The 25,917-nt window shown below is 48.7% G+C and overlaps 1 protein-coding gene across 3 annotated transcripts; it reads right to left on the reverse strand.

Moving 5' to 3' along the window:
• Nucleotides 1-4,885: 4,885 nt before the first annotated feature.
• On the reverse strand, nt 4,886-11,842 carry pcdh18b (protocadherin 18b). 3 transcript variants are annotated; one of them, XM_062476605.1, is made up of 4 exons: nt 8,978-11,842; nt 8,143-8,231; nt 7,464-7,639; nt 4,886-6,381 (listed from the first exon to the last, which is right to left on the reverse strand). In XM_062476605.1, the coding sequence occupies exons 1-4, from the start codon at nt 11,474-11,476 to the stop codon at nt 5,459-5,461; spliced, it is 3,687 nt and encodes a 1,228-aa protein (XP_062332589.1). In that variant the 5' UTR covers nt 11,477-11,842; the 3' UTR covers nt 4,886-5,458. The 3 variants fall into 3 exon arrangements, with proteins under 3 accessions (XP_062332589.1, XP_062332590.1, XP_062332591.1); XM_062476606.1 differs by having other exon boundaries at nt 8,143-8,198; nt 8,978-11,841; XM_062476607.1 differs by having other exon boundaries at nt 4,887-6,381; nt 7,524-7,639; nt 8,978-11,841.
• Between the last annotated feature and the right edge of the window lie 14,075 nt (nt 11,843-25,917).

Here is a 25,917-nt window from a genome sequence, read left to right on the forward strand (position 1 = left end):
CAGGGAATACAAACAGCACCATCTAGTGGTGTGTTGAGGAATCAAATGTAAATGTGTCCAGACACATGCATGGAACATTTACATTTACATTGACGCTCTTATCCAGAGCGACTTACAGTAAGTACAGGGACATTCCCCCGAGGCAAGTAGGGGTGAAGTGCCTTGCCCAAGGACACAACATCATTTGGCACGGCTGGGAATCTAACTGGCAACCTTCAGATTACTAGCCGACTCCCTCACCACTCAGCCATCTGACTCCCTGGAATGGAAGCACATAGATACACACACACACACACACACACACATACATGCACATACGTGCACATACACAGAACTCTGAATCTCTCTCTCTCTCCCATACTCACCCTCTGTGTCTCTCTCATACCACACAAACACAAAGGAGGTGTAGGTTGGTGACTATGGCAACAACAACTATGGCGAAACCGAAACACATTAAAGGACAGCGCGGCTTGTATGCTCCTGCAATCCTCAGTCGTCCTTTCAGGGAGGCTGCATGTAGCTGTGTCGCTGTAAACAAAGTGAACCAGGCGAAACAACGCACAGCCCACTCCCCCCCCTCACCACCCCCCCCCACCCCCAACCACCCCAACTCCCCCCCCCCCCCCCACCCCCAACTCCCCCCCCCACCCCACACCCTTAGTATCCACCCGCCCACCCCTATGAAAAGAAGCACAAACAGAATCCAAAATGAACAGAAAACCCATGCATGTCTCCCCCATTCACTCCTATCACCCCTGCCCCACGTCCAAATTTCCACACACATGCATATGTGTTATACCCCCATGCCGACATATTCATCCCAATTAAACAAGATGAACCGGGGGGGAGGGGGGGGGGGGGGGGCAGGGGAGGGCAAAATGCCTTTAATCTCCCCTCAACACTTTGCCAACCAATACACTGACGTTTACCCTGTCCAGTCCTCAAAGTGTCTTCGTCAATATGCCGTCTTCCTTTGCTGTGGATTACTGTAATTAGTCAGTCCAAATGTATATTTAGAACTCTGCCAAAGAGGGCGGCTGTTTGTTTGTGTCTGACTAAGGGAAGAAACAGTTACGGGGATGTTTAGTGTGAGGTGTGTTGGTGACCGCGTTCATCTTGAGAAGACACATTCACAAACGCATGCTGTGTCTACACACACACATACACACACACACGTACAGACACACACACACGTACACACACAGCATGTCTCTAATGTAGCAGACCAGACACCAAATCGAAGCCATTAGCATTTCCATGACTGTAAATAATCTAATATACTCTTGGCTGCAAAAGGTATCCGACCGACACTCACTCTCCCCTCTCTATACATACACACACACACACACACACACAAACTCCCTTAACAGACTGTTGGGGCTACTTATAATTCATAAACACATCATATTTGCTCCGATATGGAGACATCGCACCATCAGATGCAATAGCCCACAAATCAACAAACATGGCAGATAGGCTTTGTCCATGACAACATACTCTCTCCTTATCACCCCACTCCCCCCCCCCCCCCCCCCACACACACACACACACAGGATGAGCAGGACATATGCATACACATACACACAGAGAAACACGCAGCCAAAGGAGCGCACGCACACACACACACGGTGCTATCACCCAGCATCTGCTGTGAGCTCCTGCAGCTGTTTGGCTATGGGACAGATAAAGTCGGCATGGTGCAAGGTGTTTACCTCCCTGCTGGGAGATTACACTGGATTTACAGAGCTCACACTGCCCCAGGAGCGCTGCTACCTCACGCACACGCACACACACGTGCAGACACACACAGGAACACACACAAGAACACACGCAAACATTGGAGAGACAGAGAGGGGAATGATGATAATGAGAGGGGCTCTCTGTAGGTTCCTCGCAGCCACGATAAACAGCGCTTGTATGTGGAGTGTCTTGAGGGTTATGTGTGTGTATATGCGCGCGCGCGTGTGTGTATATACGTGTATGTGTGTGTGTGTGTGTGCTTCATTCCAGCTGGCCAGGACCACTGGATAGATCTGCGTTACCAAGGGATCGTCTGACAAACACAGACCAGCACACCAAAAAGCCTTCACGCCGATGATAGAATGTCCTGGAAGACAAGCAGCATGCCTGAGCCCTCTGTGACATTGCTGATCAAAAGGGCTATACAAATAAATGTGATTTGATTTGATCTGAATATGGACTTGTGGTGTCCGTGTGTCTGTGTCATGTCCTGTCTGAAGTACTGACTGATCGAGGTGCAAGGGTGGAAGTCGGGCGTCGTCATTTCGTGTTTCCGGTGAATGGTTTGAATCAGTCTGCGTGTGCGACTCGAGTTGTGGTTCAACGGTTGACATGGGACTGAGGTCAGAACAACAGACGGATGCAGCCCAGCTTTGTTCGTTTGATACAGCCTGCCTTCACTGGGATGAATAGAGATGTGTACTTACGGGTGTATTGTATGTAGTTGCACATACATCTCTGTCTCCATGTGTGTGTGTGTGTGTGTGTGTGTGTGTGTGTGTGTGTGTGTGTGTGTGTGTGTGTGTGTGTGTAAAGGTTGTGTGTTGCAGATTGAAACTGAAGAGTGGAGTGAAGACCTGGAGAGGAGAGGAGATGAGAGGAAGGATGTGTTCAGGTGGATGTGTAGGACAGAGTATAGGGAAAACATTAAACGCCAAATGCTGGCTTCCTTTTACACAGAACAATCCAGTGGTCTCTGTGCTCCGCTAATAACACCCCCTGGCTTTCCTTCCTTCCTCCCATTTCTCTCTCTCCCTCTCTCTCTCTCTCTCTTTCTCCCTCCCTCCCTCCCTCTCCCTCTCTCTCTCTCTCTCTCTCTCTCTCTCTCTTGCTCTCTCTCTCTCTCTCTTGCTCTGTCTCTGTCTCTGTCTCTCTCTCTCTCCCTCTCTCTCTCTCTCTCTCTCTCTCTCTCTCTCTTCTCTCCGTCTCTCTCCGTTTCTCTTTCTTACATTCCCTCCCACTCTCTGTGTCTCTCATTCTCTCGTCTCTCTCCTTTCTTTACTCCCTTTCTCCCTCCCTCATCCCTCGATGTCTTCTTCCTCCTGCTTAGGAGAGGACAGAGAGAAGCTACTCTGCAGGCAACAGGAAGAGGAGGGAAACCTGTCTGACTCAGCAGTCTAGCAGACATAAAGCCTATCTGCTCTGCCGGTGCAAAATTAAAAACCGAATAATCATGTGGCTTTTTCATTTTCTCGTTATCTAACCTTGTTTTTGTTGTTTGGCTTCATCTCTTTGTGTCCTTGTGGAAATAGAATTTAAATGATCGTTTTGGTTTATTTTGAGATTCACTGGGGGTAGGAAATGCATGCTGGGTAAGAGATACACTTCTAGGATAAAGATACACACACACACCTGCTCTTGTGCACACAAAGCCACTTAAAGTCTGCATGTGTATACGAAGACATTGGTTAATGTCCTTCGGCTTGTTAAGACATTCTTAATGAATCAGTAAATGTATTTCACTTGCATATTTCTCATGGATGAGTGTGCTTAGTTTATTTTAACTGCAGGGTTAAGAGCATTGACTGACTTCAGCAGCCCAGGTTTGTAACTATGGGCCTGCTTGAGCTGCAACCAGAACTGGCAATACTTCCTTTTCACCAGCAGGGGGCTCTGTTCTGTCTCTGTCTCCGTGCTTCAGATGGTTAAAGTCGTGAGCACCAATTCGAGTGGTATCGCTAGTGGTGGTGGTAAAAGAGCATTGATTTTTGTCAGGGAACTTCTTAAACCTGTAGGTTTCATAAAACAGGCTGAAAGTCAAGGTAACCACTATTCTAGGTTCGCTGTGCTTTTAATCAAACATTAACTGTTGACTTCCCTGGTTGTGTGTATAAAGCTTGTGAGAGTGATCATGTTGAACAGCAAGTGACTGTTATTGAATGCATGGTAGCACGTTTGACCAATAGGGGGTGCTGATGGTGAGCTCCAGAAATCAGAAAGGTCTATCATATGATTATACAGTGCATCGGGAAAGCCCTTCTTTCCCGATGCACAGCCCTTTTCCCTTTTTCCATATTTTCCCTATATTATAGCCTTATTCACACTATAGACACAAAATGGATTCAATACATGTGTTCCCTTCAATTCTACACACAATACCCTGTCGGCTCTGTCATTGACCATCGGGTTCTTGGTCACCTCCCTGACTAAGGCCCTTCTGGCCCAATCGCTCAGTTTGGCTGGGCGGTCACCCTCTAGGAGAAGTCCTGGCGGTTCCAAACTTTTTCCATTTACGGATGATGGAGACCACCTACTTCAATGCTGCAGAAATCTTTCTGTACCCTTCCCCAGGTCTGTGCCTCGAAGAAATCATGTATCTGAAGTCTACGGACAATTACTTGGACTTCATGGCTTGGTTTGTGCTCTGACATGCACTGTCAACTGTGGGACCCTATTCAGACAGGTGTGTGCCTTTACAAATCATGTCCAATCAACTGAAGTTACCACAGGTGGACTCCAATCAAGTTGTAGAAACATCTCAAGGATGATCAGTGGAAACAGGAGGCACCTGAGCTCAATTTAGAGTGTCAGTGCAGAATTATCTATCTATATCTGTTTGTCTGTCCATCTGTCTCTCTGCTTATATCGATCTACTGAATCTATCTACAGAATTTGTCTGTCTTAATATCTCTCTCTATCTCTCTCTATCTCTCTTTCTCTCTCTTCCTTCTCTGTCCCCCTTTTGTGTTAAGTATTATCTAATCTAACAATACTACTACGACGTAGTTCTAAACATTTTGAGAGTGAGACCTTAAGATACCTTTAACCTTCTGTAACTTGTGTAAACTGATGCCGGACTTAAGCCAAAGATGCATTACAGAGACCTGTCCATATTTGTATCTTTTGTCATTTTATTTTTTCCATTTCTCCCCAATTCCCCACAATACCCCACAAAACTTCTGTCCAATAATTAATATATCCATGTATACATATAATAATATTACTGTAATAATAATAATAATAATAGTGACAATAAAAACAATGTTTCACAATACAATACAAAAGACAAGTTTAAATATGCAGATTTTCAAATTGCATGTCAAAATCTTGATTATTTTTTGTACTTAACATGCATTTGAAATATAAAAATAGACTTCTGATTGTTTTCGGTTTATATACATTTTTTTTTTATAAATATAAGAATACAAATGTATTTTTAAAATACAAAGATAAATACAGTCACATAGTGTACATTGTGTACCAAACCAGAAAGTACAAACATTATTTGGATATTTAGCATTCACAAAACACATTTACGTTAGAATTGCAACTTTAACGACAATTGCAGGTCTGTGTTTGTCCTTCATTTCCATCTTTCATCTTTTTTTTTCTGCTACCCAGACTCCTCCACTCTCTGCCTCCATAAATATGGCAGGGCTCCTCAGAGACAGGAAGTTAAGAGGTCAGCGTTAGAGGGGTCGAAGGCTAACAGGAAGTTCTAGCTCTGCCGCACATCCTGTAACAGTTTGTTGATCTCGGCCACCAGCTCGCTGGCGTCCATCAGCTCGTGGTGGCTGTCGCTGCGTTTGCCCTGCAGCTGTCCCAGCTGCCCCAGCACCGAGTCAAACTCGTCCTCCTCATAGTTCTCGGGGATCTCCTCCATGGCGGGCAGCCACTTACAGGAGGGGCCGGGGAGGGGGACCTGCACGGGGACCGGGGCTGCAGCGGGAACCACCATGGTGGGGCTGACCATGGCGGTCAGCAGGGGGCTGTTCTTGGGGGTCTGGTTGTGACTGTGGCTGTTCTGAGGGCTGTTCTTGGGGGCCGAGGGGTGGTTGTTCTGGCTGCTGAGCTTGGTGCTGGCTTTGAGGGTGTGGTAGCCGTTCTGGCCCGCCGGCCCGATGCTGCTGCCGGGGTTCTGGAAGTGTGTGTTGGCCGCCCAGGCCGCCACGCCCTGCTGGTGGGCGGAGGCGCTGGGCTTCCCCGGCAGGTGGCCTCGCCTCCGATCCAGGGATCCGCCCAGCGGAACGCCCACACCTCCGCCGCCGCCCTTCTGGGTCTCACTGACCTGGGCGTAGGAGTCCAGGGACTGGGGGAGGAGCCTCTGGAACACGCTGCTCATCTCCGACAGCAGGGAGGTGGTCCCGCACAGGTCCTCGCCCCCCCCCTCCTCGTCCCCGCCCTCCTCGCCCTCGCCCCCGTTGGCGTCCTTGCCGAAGGTGGAGAAGCTCTGGCTGCGCTGGGCGGGCTCGGCGGTCTGGGGGGGCTCCTGGGGGTCGCTGGCCTGCCCTGGGTCCTCGCCAGGGATGAAGAGGTTGCTGCGGTAGTCGGAGGAGGCCGAGGCTGGGGAGGCCAGGGGGGGCATCCAGCACTGGTCGGAGTGGCCCAGGACGCGACACTCCTCGGTGCACAGTCTCATAGCTGGGGGGGAGGAGAAAGGCACGGTCAGGGACACGCTGGTATGAAACGACGCAAGAGAAGCAAAGCGCAGAGGGAACACGCTGTGGTAAAACGTGACCGAGCACAAACACCTGCACAAGCAGTTTTGAGCAAGCACTATTAGCAAATGGAATGGGGCGCTGTCATCTAAAGGATTTGGGTCAAGAACAATGTATTTTCTCATTGTCTTCAACAGAGTAAATTCATCCACCTGCTGTATCCGGGCAGACAGGCAGAAATCTGCACTAATTAAAAGGTTCAGTACTTTGCATGAGACACAGAGGAGAGACCACTACCTTGAATGCATACAGCGTGTCAGGACGACAATTCACAAGGCGCAATCAATGCTTATTACCCATTCAAAAGAACCCCCGCTTTAAAAGCCTGTATTTTTTCCTTTTCAAGTCTCTCTATTCAATATTAAATCTTCAAATAAAAAAAATCTCTAAAGAATAAATTAGACAAATCAAATATGCCAACTTAAAGCTTTCATTAAACACAGCGTGCTATTCAGTCGTGCTATTCAGGGACTTCATTAAGCCCTCATTAACATGAAAGGAACATTTATAATACATCTTAGGGCAGATGAAAAGTGCATTTGAGCAAGCGGGGGGAAAAACAGGCGCTCTGAGAGCAGCCAGATTGGGTCCCCTGGTGATGAAAGGGGAAAAATGAAAGATTAACCCGACAGATTCATTTGATAAAAAAATAAAAATGAATTTCACAAAGCCTCAGAAACCCACTCCATTTTGACCGCCTGCCTCTCTGTCTCTTCGCTTTACTGCCTGTGTTTCTACGGGGGGGGGGAGTTGGACTGTAGGAGTGAGGAGGAATGGGGGGGGCGAGGGTGAGGCTTCAGGTAGCTCTGGCTAAAGATGGGGGTGGTAGGGGGGAGGGGTTGTGGTGGGGGGTTTAGGGGTGGGTTGAGAGAGGGAGGGAGGGGGAGAGGGGTGAGAGGGTTTAGGGAGGGCGTGAGGGAGTGTGAGGGGAGGTGAAAGTGATGGAGTGAAGGAGGGTGAGGGAGGGTGAGGGAGGGTGAGGGAGGGAGGGGTGAGGGTGTGTACCTGCATGCGGTCTGTGCTGGCCCTGGGCCTCAGGGGGGTAAAGCTCAATAAAGGCCTCACCCAGGAGCCTGTCGATGGGTGACTCTCGGCCAGCCTCGTAGTCACTGTCCCCAGCCTCGCTATCCCCTCGACCGCTGTCCTTCAGACTGAACTTGTCCATGTCGTTCAGAGCATACCTGGAGAGACAGGGACAGAAATCCGATTAAGCCATGCGCCTATACTTTCACATATTACTTCAAGATCACATTTGACATAATTTCATCAAACGGTTTTAGGCATATGCTTGCATCCAAATCCGGAAACAGAGTTCTGACATTCTCAGTGGGAGAAATCTTAGCATGCTATTATCGAGTTATTAAAGTCTCTGTGTGACGTCTGTCCCCTATCAAATAGAAGTGCAAGTCAGCTAATAGGAGCATATGGAGGCTGGGCGCTACAGTAGCAGCACAGCTTCTTCCATGGTTTGCAAAAGGCAGCATATTATTTGAGTTGTGGCCATTGGATGGGCCATTGTTGGATGTTTGGATTGAATCGGTGTCGTGTGATGGGTTCCTATCCAAATAGATGCAGCTGTTGCTGACAGGAGAACTATTCATTATTTATGTGCATTATCATCATCATCATCACCATCGGTTGTGTTTTCCTCATTCTAGGTGTGTGTTTCAAATGCTGGGTTTACCTGTAGCTCCTTGTGTATTTGTTGCCGCGGAAACTGGGTCTGGGTTGGTACTGGCCCTGATGGAGCATTGACAGAAGCTGTGAGACTTGCTACAATCCCAAAGAGAAAGGAACAACAAAAAGGGGGGACAAAAAAAGAAGGAAAAAGAGGGTGGGGGGGAGGGTGGGGGACGAAAGGAAGGAAAAGAAGAAGAAAAAAAAATGAAGAGGGGAAAATGAACAACTGATGAGAGCGGACAGGCAGGGCCATGTGACATGGGTGAGCGCTGATGTGACGTGACGTGGTCTTAAACGAGGGATGATGATCAACATAAATAATAATAAGGGACGAAGGGCTGAACGCAAAAAGCATGGCGAGGGGAACAAACCCAGAACAAATACCGAATATAAGACAGGGCAGAGCAAGCACATCGACATCTTCCTCCTCTGCTGTCTATCTGCAGCTATCTTGGAGTTGAGATCATTCCTAAGAATACCTCCTCCGTTCCTCGTGAAGGGGAACGAGACATATTTAATGGATGGGTTTTTATTCCACATTCCAAAAAGCTCCAGAGAGCTTCAAAGACTAACATTAGCAGAGAGCACTCTTATGGAAGCAAGTCCTGCTAACACACTACACATTGCCAACCGTTAAAATATGAATTCAACATTCATGTAACATAAGAGGCTATCTTGGCTTAACATTCCACCTCACTAACATATGTTCTCTCTCTCTCTCTCTCTCTCTCTCTCTCTCTCTCTCTCTCTCTCTCTCTCTCTCTCTCTCTCTCTCTCTCTCTCGCTTTCTCTCTCTCTCTCTCTCTCACTCGATCACTCGATCACTCTCTCCCTCTCACCTCGACTGGGGGTGTGGCATGCGCCAATTCCAGGGCAAAGTTATCTGGCACGTGATTGGAGGAGATGGTCACCAGGCTGTTGAGCGATTGGCGGCTGTGGTGGCTCTGCCGGCTCCCCATGGTGCCCCTCTCGGGGGCGGGCGAGGCGGACGGCGAGCGCGGGTGAGCCCGTACTGGCAGAGTACCGTTGACGGTTGGCACCAGGCTGATGTCCCCCTTGTGGATTTGGCGCGAGGGCTTCTTGGGGTGGTTCTGATAGGTGTTTTCGGCCACGCGGCAGTTGTACGAGTGGCGCGGGTCCTTCTTCTCCCGGTTACAGCGCGCCGTGGCAAACATCACCATGACGACCAGAAGCAGGGCGCAGACGGCACCTAGGGAGATGATGATGATGAGGGAGAGGTCCAGGGGTGGCTGGCTGGGGCCTGTGGGTGGGGGCGGCATGGTGTCCATGGTCTCCTTCAGGGAGAGCCGGAACAGGGCCGCCGTGGAGAGACGGCTGGTGCCGCGGTCGGTCACCTCCACCCTGATCTCCATCACGTCCCGCGGCGCCGCCTCCAGGCTCCCATTGGTCCTCAGCTCGCAGCGCCGCGCGTCCATCACAAACAGCCCGTCCTCGTTGCCCCCGACGATGGCGCAGCTCAGCTCACCGTTGGCGCCCGAGTCGCGGTCCGTGGCCTTGACCACGGTCACCAGCTGGCCGGCGGAGGCGTGCTTCCAGACGGGCAGCTCGGCCGTGTGGTTGCGGAGGGGCGGGGCGTGGACGACGGGCGGGTTGTCGTTGTCGTCGAGCACGGTGAGGAGCACCGTGGCGTTGGAGGAGAGGGCGGGGTTGCCGCCGTCGCGGGCCTGCACCGTGAAGGCGATGCGGCTGACGTCCTCGTGGTCGAAGCTGCGCAGGGCGTAGACGGCGCCGTTGGACGGGTCGATGGTGACGTAGGTGGAGATGGGACTCCCCTGGACCAGGGCCTCCACCACCGCGTAGGTCACCTGGCCGTTGGTGCCCAGGTCGGGGTCGGACGCCACCACGGTCATCAGGTAAGCGCCGGGGGAATTGTTCTCCGACTTGAACACCTCGTAGCGGCTCTTCTCGAATTGAGGAGGATTGTCGTTCTCGTCCAGAACCTGGACTATGAAGTGTTTGATGGTTGAGAGACTGGGGGAACCTCGGTCCTCCGCTATGACGGTCAAGCTGTACTCTGACCGCTTCTCACGGTCCAGAGACACATTGGTCAAGATCATGTAGTTCTTCTCGTAGGTTTTCTGGAGCCGGAAGTGGCCGTGGCCGTGAAGGCGGCACACCACGTCACCGTTCAGCCCTGCGTCACTGTCGTCCACGCGCACCAGCGCTATGAATGTGTCCACCGGTGCGCCCTCCGAAATGTAGGCCACCTCCTCTTTACCGGGAGTCATCAGGTTGATGTTAATCTCGGGTTTGTTGTCGTTCACGTCCACCACTTTGATGACGATTTTACAAAGTCCTGGGATAGAGTTAGGACCCAGATCTTGAGCTTGCACATCCAGCTCATAAGATGACGTGCTTTCATAGTCTACCTTTTTAATTAGAGTGATGTGGCCATTTTCTGGGTTAATTTTAAATGTTTCCAGTATTTTGGGAGAGACGTGGCTGCTAAAAGAATAAACGATTTTACCGTTTGTGCCTTCATCCGGATCTGTCGCGTTCAAGTCAATTATCAGGGTCCCCAGTGGAGAGTTTTCCAGAAGATCAATAACATATGCCTGCTCATCAAACGCAGGGCTGTTGTCATTGGAGTCGGATATGGTTATCTTCAGTAGAGTGGAGCCCGACTTCGGGGGGATACCGTTGTCTGAGGCCGTAAGCTGGAGCTGGTAGTTGGACTGCAACTCACGGTCCAATTCTCTCATGACCACGAGCTCTGCGTATTTGGCACCATCCGTTCTAGTTCTTACTTCAATTTTGAAAAAGTTATTAGGGGTCAGAGAGTACGTATGAAGGGAGTTTTCTCCCACGTCTGGGTCCGTAGCACTGTCCAACGGGGTGCGCGTGCCCACGGCCGCGCTCTCAGAAATGTCAATGGGGATAATGGCACGGGAGAACTGTGGGGAGTTATCGTTGATGTCCAAGACCTCTACTTCAACGTGGAAAAGCTGAAGGTATTCGGTGGGAAGAGTAACAACATCGAATTCGATAGAGCAGTTTAGGTTTTTCTCACAAAGCTTTTCTCGGTCAATCTTGGTGCCAATGGTGATCTCACCGTCCTCCTCCCGAACCGACAGAAACGGTGTACTCCCCCGTTGCATAGCACGGAACCGAAAGGACAATGAACTCGGTAACTTAGACAAAACACCCGCTACGTCTTCTTTAAGCCTTGCAATTACTGTTCCCACTTTCTGCTCCTCGTAAACTTTGTATTTCAAAGTCTTCCCAGATGCACCGTGCATGAAGGCAACCAAAAATATAAGTTTCAATAGTGCGGTGGAAAATATATTCCCTTTGGTTGTGTTCATTTTCGCCCCCATCTTTAGCACCCGGAGTGGGGCTATTCTTCCACTGACTAGGGTAAAAGGAAAAGAGATGGCTTCTTAAAAGTCTGTCATGTTAAATCATCCTAACAAGTCACCGTTGGCGAGAAGTCGAGTGATCAAACAGATGATCAAAATATCACAAACCAAGATGAAATGCCAGATAATTCTCTTTCTTGCTCCAGTAAAGCAGGGAAAAAACCTTCTGTTCAATGCTGTTTTGTTGTCGGAGACGGATCTGTTGCATACATCCACGAGCGTCGTCCGTGTGTGTGTGAGTGTGTGTCTGTGGAAATCTGAGCGAGAAAAGGCGCAGCTCCGCTTCTGTTGCTGTGCACCCTGCTCTGTCGCGCGCTCCTACCGTCTGTGTCTGGTCTCCGTAGACGACCTGCCCCTCATAGCCCGCCCCGCACCCAAACTGCGTCTTTTTCCTCAGCTCACACAAAAACATTCCCCCACCCCTCTTTCTCTCAGTCCCCCCCCCCCTCTCTAAATCAAGCGGTTGCCCCTTCTAAGCCTGCATGCGCCGTGTCCAGCACAGAGGGACCATTGACGCCAGAAGCCAGGCAGACCAAACCCGCGGCCCCCACAGAAGACGTCGTTTTAAAGTGTGCCACAACAATAGCTATAGGAGGAATTATTCAAGGCCTCAACTTTAAACATGTCCAAAAGATTGACCCAGGGAAGCCCCGGCAGACTTACATTGTTGTTCTTGCAATTCACAACGTGTGCCACTGTCGATTTGAAGTGTGAGGTCCACATTATTACTGTTAGCCTATATGATATTTAGAAATGTTTGAATAGATTTGGATGTCACTTGAAGCATTCCTAATAATCATATTCCTCTTGTATGTTCTGTGCAGTTCGCTTCAGTTCAGAAAATGTAATGAACATCAATTAAGTGTAGGCTACTGTGTTATTGGATGTACCAATGGAGGATATTTGGCAACTTAAACATTTAATTGGAATTGAGTATTGATAAGTGGTTTCCATGTGGCCAATCATTGCTATCCGCGCGATGTTCTGTGTGATGGCTATGGCGTGGGCCTACTGAAGACCCTATAATGTTCCTTCCAAAAAAACATCAGAATTTGGAGAATTGGAGGTTTGAACAGGCTGAGGATTAACAGTGCAGTGATTTTAGCCTTCCCAAAATACCCATGTTACTACATTGAGTGAGGGAGGCGGACCTCGCGCGCCCTTACTATTGTTAGTCCCGCGTGTGGCAAATCTCTAAAAGGGTTCCCTGAAGCTGAATGCGCCTCGCAGCGGGTCACGCGGGCGGACATTTTTCCCCCCTCGTGCATAATACTGTTTTACAACCCCCAGTTTCTGATCCAGGCGAATTAGCATCTTCATACTCGCGCTCAGACAGCAAACATGAGCAACTGGAGCTTTGGAAAGGCACGGGACCATCTGGCATGAGGTTCAGACGACCCAAACCGATAATTACATCAATACAGACCCAGCTAACCCCCATGGCAGAATCACAGGAGAGAATTAGGGCTCTTTCAGAGGCGCGATTCGGATATAATTTAATGCCTTTTACTTGCGCTCTGCATTTATAAATATTTCCTAAACATTTTCGTAGTCTCCACTGGTTATCCTATTTAATGCATAATTGGATTCAAGTGGTTGACATGAGTTCATGCTTAACTATTTTTGACGCAGCCTAGCTGAATATATCGTTCTTGTGACTATTGACTAACAGTAACAAATATAAGATTTTGTTCATATGAAATGAAACATGCTAGTTCTTTCCATGCATTTAAATTCCTGGAGTGAGCCGTGGGAAAAAGCTGCACAGGGATGTTCTCCCCAACCATCTGTCCCACTGCGCACACATGGACAACAATCGACAATCAATTACAGAGCTGAAAATCAATATCTTTCACCAAAAATAACTCAGCATATCTTTCTGGAGAAAAATACATAGGCAGTAGGCTAATGTGTGGTGGGCAATAATCTTACTTTATAGTACCAATGTTATACAGGCAGTATTAGCAGACGCGTCGTCCCACATTAACGCATTGCGTAGCCTACTTAATTGCGGCACTTGATGCTAAATTGTGTTTGGCGGGCAATGAGGCCAGAAACAACAGGGTAGGTGTTAGGGTGTTCTCTCACGAGCCAGACTTTGCACTGTTGAATGAAATCAAGGCGGATTGAAAAGATCCCGCCAACGTTTAACAACGTTAGGCATGGGCTGGTGCTTCAATTCTGTACACCGGGCCACTCAAAAAAAAAAACCCTGGCGAGCTGGCTGTGCCCTAATATCATTACTAAGGTAGGGAATGCGAGATAATTATATTTCCACCACAAAGAAGTTCAACACAACCAAGGATTAGGCAAGAACGGCCTTAATTCCAATAAACTCATGGAGGGCTAGCCACCTTGCCGAAAGCAGATGCAAACTCAATATATTTAGATAGGCTACGCTCCTTTTAGCACGTGACTGAAACTCTTTTTTTTGTTTTAATAAATATAAAACACCATAAAACCTTATAACCACACTTTAAACACATGACAAACATTTAGTCTTTTGCAAGTGCTTCAATAGGCCTAATATAAAATATAATAGTCCAAGTGAGCATGAAACCATTGATAGGCTAGGAAAAAGCAGGCCATACATAGGTGAAAAGCGACCAGCAAAACGCCACAGCCACTTGATCCTAATATACAATTAGTTAATGAGCTACCATGTCTATTACCGGCACTATTGCAGCTACATGACGATGCCATGTACAAAATGTTTAAACCCTCTCGGAAGAAAGTTCCATTGTCTGGTTTTGTCTGTGTGTGCAATTCTGGCCCGTTCACATGCGCCAGAAGAGGGGGGTTGCAGAGATGTTCCCCAAGGGACCATAAAGTTACTGAGGGCCTGGGAAGGGGGGGAAGGGAGTTCTAAACTTTGTCATTGAAATGAAGGAGATCCCTATAACAAAAGCTTTTAGCAGGTGGAACAAGACCGCTCCGGGGTTCGAAGGAACGACGGGGGGAGTTGCGGCTGCTGCGCGCGCGCGTGTAGGTCGCACATTAAAGCAAACGTTCTCCCCTCCTTCCCCTCTGTCCGTGTGTCAGCCGGCGCGAGTGTGCTGCGACGCGCGCCGGGGTCGAGGCGATTGTAAAGGCATGCGAGCATCTGCCGTCCCAAGCTCCCTCTCTCATTATCATCCATGCTGTCAGCTCGCGCGGCCCTCTCGTGAGGAGGAAGGGATTTGGGTGAGGGGAGCACGGGTCTGCTCCGTGTGGCCTCGCCACTATGCTACGGCTTCTTTGTGTTTTTCTTCCGCAGTTTGACTTGCCATGGTAACTATTGGGTTTATTGCTGTACGACACGTGCAGGGCGGGAATGTGTCTCTGACAGAAGACTGACAGTAGGCCTACCGTATAAATAGGTTATTCTGTCATTCATGATACCCCACGCTGAGTTTTATTCCTTTCAAAGTCAGTTTATCATTAAATCATCAAATTACAGTTTGATTAAATTAGATCACTGGTCTAAGACTGTACAGGAGGACCATGGTAAATCAGATAAGCAGCCATCCTTTTCCTGTATCCACCATTTCGCATTCTCTCTCTCTCTCTCTCTCTCTCTCTCTCTCTCTCTCTCTCTCTCTCTCTCTCTCTCTCTCTCTCTCTCTCTCTCTCTCTCTCTCTCTCTCTCTCTCTCTCTCTCTCTCTCTCTCTCTCTCTCTCTCTCTCTCTATTTGTCTTTGGTCTAATACACCAAGTTAATTTGTGACAAGGCACTACAGCTGAGGTGTGTGAAAGCTCTGATACCCCCCCCCCCCCCATCCAAGAAATGCCCAGCCTATTCGTTTTATGACTTAGAAGCACATCCCTCTCAACAAGACCTAATGTCCTCATTATTCTAACGTCTTGAATGAGTTCACACTGGAGCGACTGTTTTGCTGTTTCCCTGCAATGCGCTCTTTCTCCCTCTGCCTGGTCGGGTGTCGTGGTCTTGACCGGGACCACATGGCTTATCCATAGTGCTCCTGGTGCTGACTGTATCGCTAGCCTGTTAGTCTTTCCATTTTCCTCAGACAAGAGTTTGTGGACAGCACAATTGACTTTCTGGCTGTTTTCCTTGCTGCTGTAAACAGGCCTTCAGGAGGGTTTCCAGGGTCTCCTTGACTTGCTGACTGTTTCTTGGCCTAGACCTGTCCAGGCCTTTCTATTGTGAAGATCCTCCTTGACTGGCCGACTTGTTTTCCTGCGCAGGAAACAGGTTTGCACGAGTCAATGAAGGGCCTCTTTGACTTGTTGACTGTTTCGCAGCACAATCGGGAAATGCACAAGGTTGCTGTTACTTGTTGACTTTATCCTGCAAGGATAAAACATCACATTTGGTATCCTTTTTCAGGTTCCAGCTTTGCTCACAAACCCACGAAGGGCAATTGCATAATTCATGGTTCTGTATGGTTAATCTGTTAATGAAAAACACATTTGAGAATTACTTTTCCTTCATATTTAATCCTCATGCAGCCGTTACAAAAACTCTGGGTCATGTTGTACTTCTTTTTTGTAAATTGTCAATTTCCACTTTCAAAGATTTCTTTTCAAAGACCCTAGCGATGTCAATAAGAAGAAGGTGCTTCCGCTGACCTTTGTTCAGAACTAGACTTTTCCTGTCAGACACACACGCTTTGACTTCAAGGCTCCTCCAGGTTTGTGAAGCTCAAGCATGAACCAAGTCACCCAGCCAGCAGCAAAGCCTCACAGTAACCCAGGGAGGCACAACATGGATGATGATGACGATGATGAGGAGGGCGATGAAGGTGCGGTCGACGGTATCGGGAGGGTTTGCCCCCGCATTGATGTTTTGACGGAGGGCAGGAACCGCCCTCCGCCAGGCACACGTTTGGCATATGGTGTGGCGCTACCTGATCACTTGTTGTTGAAGCGGGACAATCATCTCCACGCCCCTGCTTTTCATATCTCAGACGGGGCTATCCGGTATCAGTCAGCCAGGGGTGTCCCAGTTTAATAACTGAGGATCTTCTCTCCCATTCCCCCTCCCCCTCTTTCTCTCCGTCTTCAAAGGAACGGGGTTTTGAAGATTATCAACAGGTGCAGAGAACAAAGGGGCAGTTTTGTTCCTCGTGCTAGGTAATGGTCAGGTGTGGCTGTTTTTCCTTTGCACGCTTTCATTACCGACACGGAAAAAAAAGACTGTTGACACATGATCGTGAGATATGCTTTCCCATGTAGAGAAGTCATGCCATTGCCAGCAGGGCACCAAAAGCTTCCGTGTCAAAACCCAGTTGCCTCGCACACCCTCTGTAAGCGACGTCGTCACAACGGAACATGTTTGACAACAGTATGGGAGCGTGTCAACTCACTAGGCGACGTCACAATGCCCTTTTTTGCTTGAAGTGCTTCCAAGACGTGCCTTGGCGCATGCAAGCGGGACAAAGGAAGGAAGACAGGCGAACCAACGATATGGTCTACTCTGCTGACCCGGGTACGTGTGTCTGGGGGTGTGGGGGGTGTGGGGGGGGTGGGGGGGTGGAGCCAACAAAAGCCCTCCTGTGTGGGAGTGAAGCCGGGGGTTCCTCCACGCGCAGGGCAGAGGGCTGACAGATTTTTGGGGGTGCTCTCATTCATTAAGGGTAAGATTTACTACCTTCAGACCCCCCCCCTTTCCCCCCTTCCTAGCGGACCCCTCCCCCGCAAACTCACAAAGTCTATTTGTGTTGGCAGCTGTGAGGCAGGCAGAACTCTCTTTTTTTGTGGTGGTGGTGGTGGTGGTGGTGGGGCGGGTCCACAGTGACACGTGTTCTTAATATTTGGTGTGTAAGTGTGTGTGTGTGTGTGTGTGTGGGGGAGGGGGAGCATTTCCTTCTGGATCTTCCCAGATCTCCTTTCGTCCAGACTGCATGGGCCGCCACCTTCTGTTGTTCTCCGAGGTTTCGGGCTGGTGTGGTCCTCCCTGGTCTGGGGTCTGTCCACCTAGAGGGATTCCTGCACCCTGCACCCCCAGGGACACGACGTACCCCCACAAGCAGTTAAACAATCAAACCATCCATCTGTAGCTCACAGTGAAAGGCAGATGGCTGGAACACCACAAGTAATGTTGAAAAAAAACTCATGCAGATGCTTTATAATGAATTATAGATGATTGTGCTCTGATTCCATGACATCTATAATCAATACACATCATGCACTGTGTTGTAGTAAAGCTATTATGTGCCTGCTCCCCCTGAAGAGAGCTGTGTGTTATTCACTCTTGTTTGTTTACAGGGTTGTATACGCAGAGATCTCTTTAATTCTCTACCCTTGGAAGCCGCAAAACCCTGCTAATGATCGCTAGCTACCTCACACAGTCTTCCTAGCTGTGGCTGAATCTCTATACTGACTGGCTCTAAGCTTCTCCAAGAAAGGCTAGCTGGGTAGCCACCCAGCCGTGCTCTATTAGTTATCACTGCAGGATCTTGGTTTATGAGGCCAATTAAAAGGGGCCAGACAGTAAAAACAGTGGTTCTGTTTACTATCCTGGCCTGGTGGTAAGGAATAGGGCTTGTTATTACACGGCACTATGACTCCAGGAGTCTTAATGGATCCCAGACCAGCCCTCTATCTAAACACATTCCTGTTCTGGTTTTAGACGCAGGAAGCTATATGGCCTGGCGCAGAGGCCAGACCAGACTAAATGCTCAGTAACTTCTAATGCCCTCGGCGTGATCCCTAGGTTTATTTGACATCCATCAGAAGCCTTATCCCCGGACGGAAATTAGGGTCTGTCATTTTCAAGTCGAGAAATCCCGTGGAAGGGGTTTTAATCAAACACCATTGAGGAGGCAAAAGTGGGTTCGTGCTTGGAGCGTGTCCAACTGAGCCACTTCTTCCTCGGGGTTCGTCTCAGGGAAGTTTGGCTTCAGACCAATGTATGTTTCTGTCAGGCTACATTCCAGTCGCCAGTCTCCGAATAACCGAGAGAAACAGGAAAGGAACAGCATCTAGGCTGTGTCTCCCTTGTTCCGAATCGAGATTAAAGAGTTCGAAAGTACACCCGCGGTGCTCAGCGAAAAAAAAAGAAAAGTAAACAGGAGTTCTGACAGTTAAAGAGTTGCCCGTGTCGACAGAACGTGTGTTTTTCCGGGTCGCTCTGGGGAGGTAGTACGTGTCGGCTGCCGTGGGGAGTATCAGCAGCATGGTGTGTCAAAGCGCCGCGTAGCTGCCTGCCCGCGTGAAAACACCCAAGAAATATGAGGACAGTACCGTGATGAGGGAGGACACATTAAAAGCTGCAATGGTACACATTATAGCTGCAAACACTTAGCAGCGCACTCACGCTCATGAATTATTCACACGCCTCTCTCTCTCTCCTCCTAGAACGTCTTAACCTAAAAGAGAGAGAGATGTAGAGCGAGGGCGAAGAAATACGAGAGATGTTTTAGGAGAAAGAGAGACAGGACGAGAGACAGAGAGATGGAAAGATAGAGTGGGAGAGAGGGACATTGGAGAGAGAGTGAGAATGAGGGATAGAGCCCAGGTTGGGAGAGAAAGCTTTCTCTCTCACACTAGTGTACTTTGTGTCAGCCGAAAATTGAAATGTCAGACTAGAGTAGTACTAGCACTACTCATTGGTGGGGACAGCCTGGGTTCCTCATGTGTGCACAGGAAAGAGTCTTAGTGAGCATGCTAATTGTTTGTCTAATGGGCTATTAATGCATATCAGAGTTAGTGCAGGATAAATAAAAATAACTTTTGGAAAAAAAAACACGCTAATGATCTGATTTCTCTCCCCCGCTCTCCTTGCGGGCTTGTCGATGAAGACTTCGAAGCTCCCCCAAACCCAATCTCCCAAGAGTCTTATCAGACGGATGCTAAAAGAGAGATGGAGGGAGGAGAGAAACAGCGAGGAAGGAATGGAGAGAATGAGAGACGAAGAGAACAACGCCAAAAAAAATTCTCTTTTCATAGCTGTTTAAGCTAATGAAAGACGCTCCTAATTACTTGTCTAGCAGCCATTTCCATTAGGAAGCTGAAGTCGTCCATCTTGTTTCCTCATTCATTAGTCTGACCCGAAAGAGCTCCTTCCTTCCATCCATCCACACCCATCCTTTCTTTCTCTCCTTTTATTTCTCCTCTTCTCTAATCCCATCCATCAATCCTTTACCTCCCATCCTTCCTTTCCCCTTGATAAAAAAAAAGTAAAGAATGACTACAGTATTGTAATTACAAAGTATCTGCAGGGCAAAAGCCTTGGATTCAGTTTGAGTTTTTTGACACCTCGGCAGTTCTGCGGGAAAGCTTACACGCCTTGATGCCCAAGAATCCGGATAGTATCTTCTGTAGCTTCTTCGGCTGACGATGAGATGAAACGAGGCCATTATTCCTGGCCGGTGTGGTTTTCCCCAGTCAGAAGGGATGAATGGGTGTGCGTGGATGCAGTTGGAGCTGGAATCCCAGTCTGTCTGCTGACTCTTGACTCAGACAGTCACAGCCTGACGAGCTGTCGGATCGTTCTACAGATGTCAACGACACTCAGCCTTCCCCCTTCCCCCTTCCTCTCACCCCCTCTCTTTCTCTGACTCTCTTTCTCTGACTCTCTTTCTCTGACTCTCTCTCCCAGGCATCCCATGGAGGGATAAGTGACACTCTCTCTCTCACCAGGCGGTACAGATGCTGATCCGTCATTGTTACAATGAGGCGAGGGCCTATGGTAATCGTACCCCCCCCCCCCCCCCCCGACGAATCTACTGACTTTTGTGACGGCTCGGGCCTTTGTCAAGCGCCAGCTGACCTCCTGACCCCTCTGCCTAGATCCAATAGGAACAGGAGGATCTGGGAGACGCAGGGGGTCTGGCACATACTCACGCACGCATACGCACACACACACACAACACAGGAACGCCATCGCACACGGACAGGGTGCAGCAACACACCCACGCATACGTTTGCGCGCGCCCTGCTCACTCGCGCACGCCGACACACGTTCGGGACAAAGACACTTGTGCGGCGGGACACACGCGCACCGATTCATCCTCACGCTCTTTCTTTCTTTCCATTTTTTTCCGTTTTCTTCTCCTGCTCTTTGTGGGAGGTAAGATCTTTCAAAGTCATTAGCAGGCAAAGAGAGCGCTGAGCTTGAAATTAAAAGTGCCCCTTTAATTAAAAGGGAGTGAAAGGGAAGGAGAGTCAGGATAGATCCAGAGAGTTAGAGATGGAGAAAGACATGCCATTAAACTCATTAAACCCGACACTCGTCGAACAGAATACCTTTCACACGGACCAGTGTAAGCGGTCATTCAGCCTGACTCTGACCAGCTCCGATTGTTGACGTCTCAGTGGGAGAAAAACCCAGAGAAAGAAGGACAAAAAATAAACATTATCACAGACAGCAAGATCACACATTCGCTTTTTCAGGACTTTTTCTCCCTGGGCTATCTGGTGTGGTTTTAACTGAGATGTAAACAACCTGTATTCCTCTCCAAGCCAGATTGATAATGGAATGTGTCCGCTGAACATCTTGTAGTTGGTGCACTCTAAGGGAAATAAAGCTCAAGTCTCGTACATCCAACCATGGTGATTTCTCTGCTAATGGTAGCCTACATATGAACACAGCAACACTTAGACAGGTTGGGTTATTGGAGAGTCGATAAAAAACGGAGATGAAAGTAAAAGTTGAATATTGATGCAGAGCTCATTTAGAATCACCCTACTTTCTCACAAACATCAAACCAAACCAGAACAACGCTGACCTCCTTTTTACCTTCTTTCTTTTCTTTCTTCTTCTTCTTCTTCTCAAAAAACGAAAGAATTTGTCAGTTTGTTTGGGATTGCTTTCACGAGATACAGCGGTTGATATGGTGAATGGCCTGAGAAATATAGCTCAGCCTTCTAATAACGATCTTGGCGGCGATAAGATTTACTTCGTTGGGTAGTTAAATCTTTATTGGACGGTCTTTCGGGTTAAATCAAGCAGGACAGGCTTAGAAACGAATCATTTCGGAGATTAGATCAGTCTAATGTTGAATTACAGTCGTTAGGAAAAGTCTGCCGGAGAACGAAAAAAAAACCTTTCTGTTCATCAGTGTCGAGGGAAACCAGTACAGTAAGCCAGAAACACACTGAACTGTGGCCTCTTAGTAGCATCCAGCACCCTCATTTCTATAGATATCACATCACACAAACCTCTGGCACAGAAAGGAAGTTTATTCCCCCACATATCTGCCTTATCTGATGACTTTGCACAGCCCTTTGGTTGGCATTGGCTGTTTTTAAATGTGCTCTATGAATAAACTGACTTGACATAGATAAAACATCACACTTTAAGATTAGCCAGTGAGATTCTCCATTGTGCAGTCCGAGACTGGTCTGAAAGCCCATCCAGGACACGGGCTGATACAGTAGATGGATATACTCTGACGGCTGTTCACCTGTGAGCACTGTGGTGATAGACTAGAAGCGTCCGAAAGAGGCTTGATGTCATCCGGGCAGACTGAACTGGGTCATGTGACAGGCCGAGACGGAGGGGGGATGGATCTGATTGGCCCAGGTGTGGCTGGATTCATCAGACTGTTTGGGCTGTGTTCCTGTAGCGGGCGACCTGGTCAGTTTGGTTTCAGCTTCGGGGGACATATCACAGTTGAGTGTGTGTGTGTGTGTGTGTGTGTGTGTGTGCCTGTGTGGGTGTGCGACGGAGACAGGGGGATTGATTTGTGAAACACCTGATCCTGTTGAAGCTTCACAGCGTCTACAAGGTGTAGCTCTCCTATCCATGCTTGTCTCTGTCGCGGGTCAGAATGATAAAGTGTGAACATGCAGTGAGCAGTGATTCAGACGGATAACTTGAGTAAATTGCTAGGTACCTTGTAACTATAGAGCCGAAACATTGCAGCCGGTGAGTAATATGACACAGATACAAAAGAGAGGTTTCAGCACGCACGCACACACACACACACGCACACACACCTGCAAACACACCCATCTAAACACACACACACCTACACACACACACACAGAGGGCTGAGCGGAGAGGTCTGAAGTGCACATCTCTAATTAGAGTGAGCAGTCTTGCTCTTTATCTAGCCAAGGCAGCGCGTCAGCTAATCAGCCATCGGCTCGGCAATCAGGCCATGTGTGTTAGCACCACAATTCATTCCACTCCATTTGCCCTCCCTCCCCCAGCCCTCCTTTTCACATTCTGTCACTCCCTTTCTTCAGGAGGGGAGTGACAGTGACCCCCCCCCCCCCCCCCCCCCGTGAACAGCATGTCGGCTTGGCGCGCTCAGAGAGGGGGGTTGTATTACAAGGCGACCAACGCCGCCCACCTCCCTCCACCCCCCTGATCCCCCCCCCACACACACCACCACCACCTCCACCACACACACCACCACCACCTCCACCACACACACCACCACCACCTCCACCACACACACACACACAAACACATACGCACACACCCCTTCAACACTTTGCTAACTCCTCCTTGCCCCCAGCTCTTTCTTTTTCCTTCGCAGGACAAAAAAAGAAATCAATGTCATCGCCAGCAGTCTGGCCTTTCTCTCTCTCTCTTTCTTTCTTTCTTTCACTCCCTCTCCTTTTTTTATTCCTCCAGTTTCCCTCCAGCCGGATCCTCTCTTTCACACTTTCCAGAGTAGTTAGTAACTAAATGAAATCCTTCGGTTAATGTTCCACTATGAACATATGAAGGAATGAAGTTAGTGATTTTATGATTGCATGGTTTAATGACTCTCTCTCTCTTTATCGCTTTCTCTCCCTCTTTCTCTCCGTCTCTTTCTCCGTCTCCATCTATTTACCCTTCTCTCGTTCCCTGCCAGCCTCCCTTCTCTCTATCCCCTGTGTCACTCAGTCTTTCTTTCCCTCTTTCTTTCTCTCTTTCCCTCCCAAATCCCCCCCCCCCATCCCTCCCATCTCTCTCCCTGTTCCTGGGTTGTGGTCCCAGGCCAGGGTCCAGGTCTGGCCAGCCATATGGCTGGCGGTGGGGCAGGCTGGCTGGGGGAGCCAGATGAGGTTTCACCCCCAGGGACAAAGGAAGGCCTGGAGCTCAATGAGCTCCATGAATGCATGGGGTCAATGAGACAGAGGCAGGGGCAGGGCAGGGTGGGTTGGGTTGGGGTGGGGTGGGGGGTAGACAGGGAGGACATGGGGGAGATATGGGGGCGAGGGGGAGACAGGGGAGGAAAGCAGGAGAGGGAGGAGAAAGGGAGAACATGGTGGGTCAGAGGAGAGAGGAAAAAGGGACGAAGTGAGGAGAGATGAACGTGGATGAAGGTAGGAGGCGGAGAGGGAGGGGCAGAAGAGAGGAGAAGTAGGAGGGGAAGAGGGGGGGGGGTGAAGGTAGGCGGGGGGAGAGAGGTGGAGGCTGGGTGTGGTCATCTGTTTGGGCTGAGGTGGTTCCATCAGGAACAGCCAGGTGGAGAGACACACCCCCTGTGCCCTTGAATCACATCCCACTGTCCTTCTGTCACTTAATCTCTCTCGCTCTCACACACACTTTCTCATTCTCGCTCTCTCTCCCTCTCTCTTTCTACTCCTCCTGCTCTTCTCTCTCCATTCACGTTGCTGTCTCCTGATTTCTCCTGGGACCGAAGACCAGAGGAGTGGCTGAAGGTTGAGAGATAGCGATGGAGAGAGAGTGGGTTTCTATGTGTGTGGGTTTCTGTGCGTTTCTGCATGTGTGTGTGTGTATGTGTGTGAGTCAGCTCAAACTGCAAGACAGCAGGCCACAATGAAGCCCTGTACTACCAGCTGGACACATGATTTAAAGCTTTTTAATAGTGCGTGGAGACACGGTGGAACACACATAAACATGCACACGGACACACACACGCACACACATGCGGTCACACACCGACGCACACACAAGCGCTCACACATTGCGGCGCATTCACACGCAAACACACGCTAGACACACACATGCGTGCACACGCAAACACACTGGCATGCACATGCATTTTCACACAAACACGCAAACGCACGCGCGCACGCACATGCAAACACACACTAACACACGTGAACCACATGTGTTCTGCTTCATTCGAGACCAGGACTTTCCCATGACGGTCTGACATTTAAAGAAGCAACATTGGCCACCTCTCCTGTGTCCCTGTCTAGCTTGATTAGCCGAGACATGAGAAATACCCTGGAAACACAAACAGGCTCTCAGACCATCCACCCGTCCACTTTTGATGACATCACGGTGGCAGTTGTTCCTTTTTTTTACCAGTCTTCCTGTTTGAGTGGATGGTCCCCTTTGCATGGCTTTAGTCTGAGTAGGCAGAATTAACTGACCCATACCATTTTTGTTTTATTGGGTGTGCTTTGCCTTCGGCAAGGGCACAACCTTTGTTCTCTCACATATATATTATTATTTGTATTATTTTTGCCCCCCTAAAACTATGTAGGCCAAACAATATTTGGCCTACATAGACAACCTAGGTGTCAAAAGTTTCGTCTTGGTACCGATTGAGTTGCTTGTATTGGGATTTACGTTCCGTTGCATGGTTTAGGCTTAGGTTAAGTTTTTGTGGCGAAAAGTGAAGCTAACGGTGGCTAATTTGCTAGCCACAGTCACTGACGTTACTAACGTCACTACGTCACTAACGTCACTAACGTCACGAAAACTCGCGTGACTACCTCTAGCAGAACATTAGTTTAGCAGCTCGTTAACTTCTGGGAGATAGCTAAGCTAACCACTTTACTGCAAGGCAGCTGCAGAAACGCCACAAGCAAAGAGGCCAGGGTGATAACTATTTACTAATTTTACTTTGTGATATGACACACAATTGTGATGTGTAATGTACAATATAAGCTGATATTATTAAGGAAGTACATCTACTTTCGGAAACAGTAGTTTACTATTTCACTGAAGTATTAGCATCATGACATTAGCCTCTGTTGCCCGGGCAACATATAACAGTGGTCTATGATGCATCTGTTTTCAATCGTTAAAATAAACATTCCTCACAAATACGTTTTCGTTGTAGGATTTATTATGACATTAGATTACAAGTAAACGATTTGTGGGTGAAATTATCATTACCTGTCGTTTCAAACCAGTGTAGCTCACTGCAACGCTGTAGCCTACGCGAGACACTACAAAAACATCTACACAGCTGTTTAGAAAGTCAAACGGCAACAGAACATGTTCGGCACTCCCCTTACTTAAATCAAAAGTCTATCTAACTACTAACCTGAACTTCATTGCCACAGCCTAAACGTTGTCCATCTGTTCATGAAAATAATTAATTTCAGCCTAAACCGTACAACGGAACGTTAAATCCAATTCAACCAACGCAATCGCTACCAAGACGAACACAGCAGTAGTCTAGTACTGTACTGTAGTAGTACAATTTACCGGGGCAGCTTCTCCACACAGGGCTATATCGCACTTGGCGTTGTTACTGACAATGATCGCTACCAGTGAGCTTTTTATGAATGAGCGATTTTCCACTAAATAA

Source organism: Osmerus eperlanus, chromosome 13 (assembly GCF_963692335.1).
Source record: "Osmerus eperlanus chromosome 13, fOsmEpe2.1, whole genome shotgun sequence".
Taxonomy (NCBI): domain Eukaryota; kingdom Metazoa; phylum Chordata; class Actinopteri; order Osmeriformes; family Osmeridae; genus Osmerus; species Osmerus eperlanus.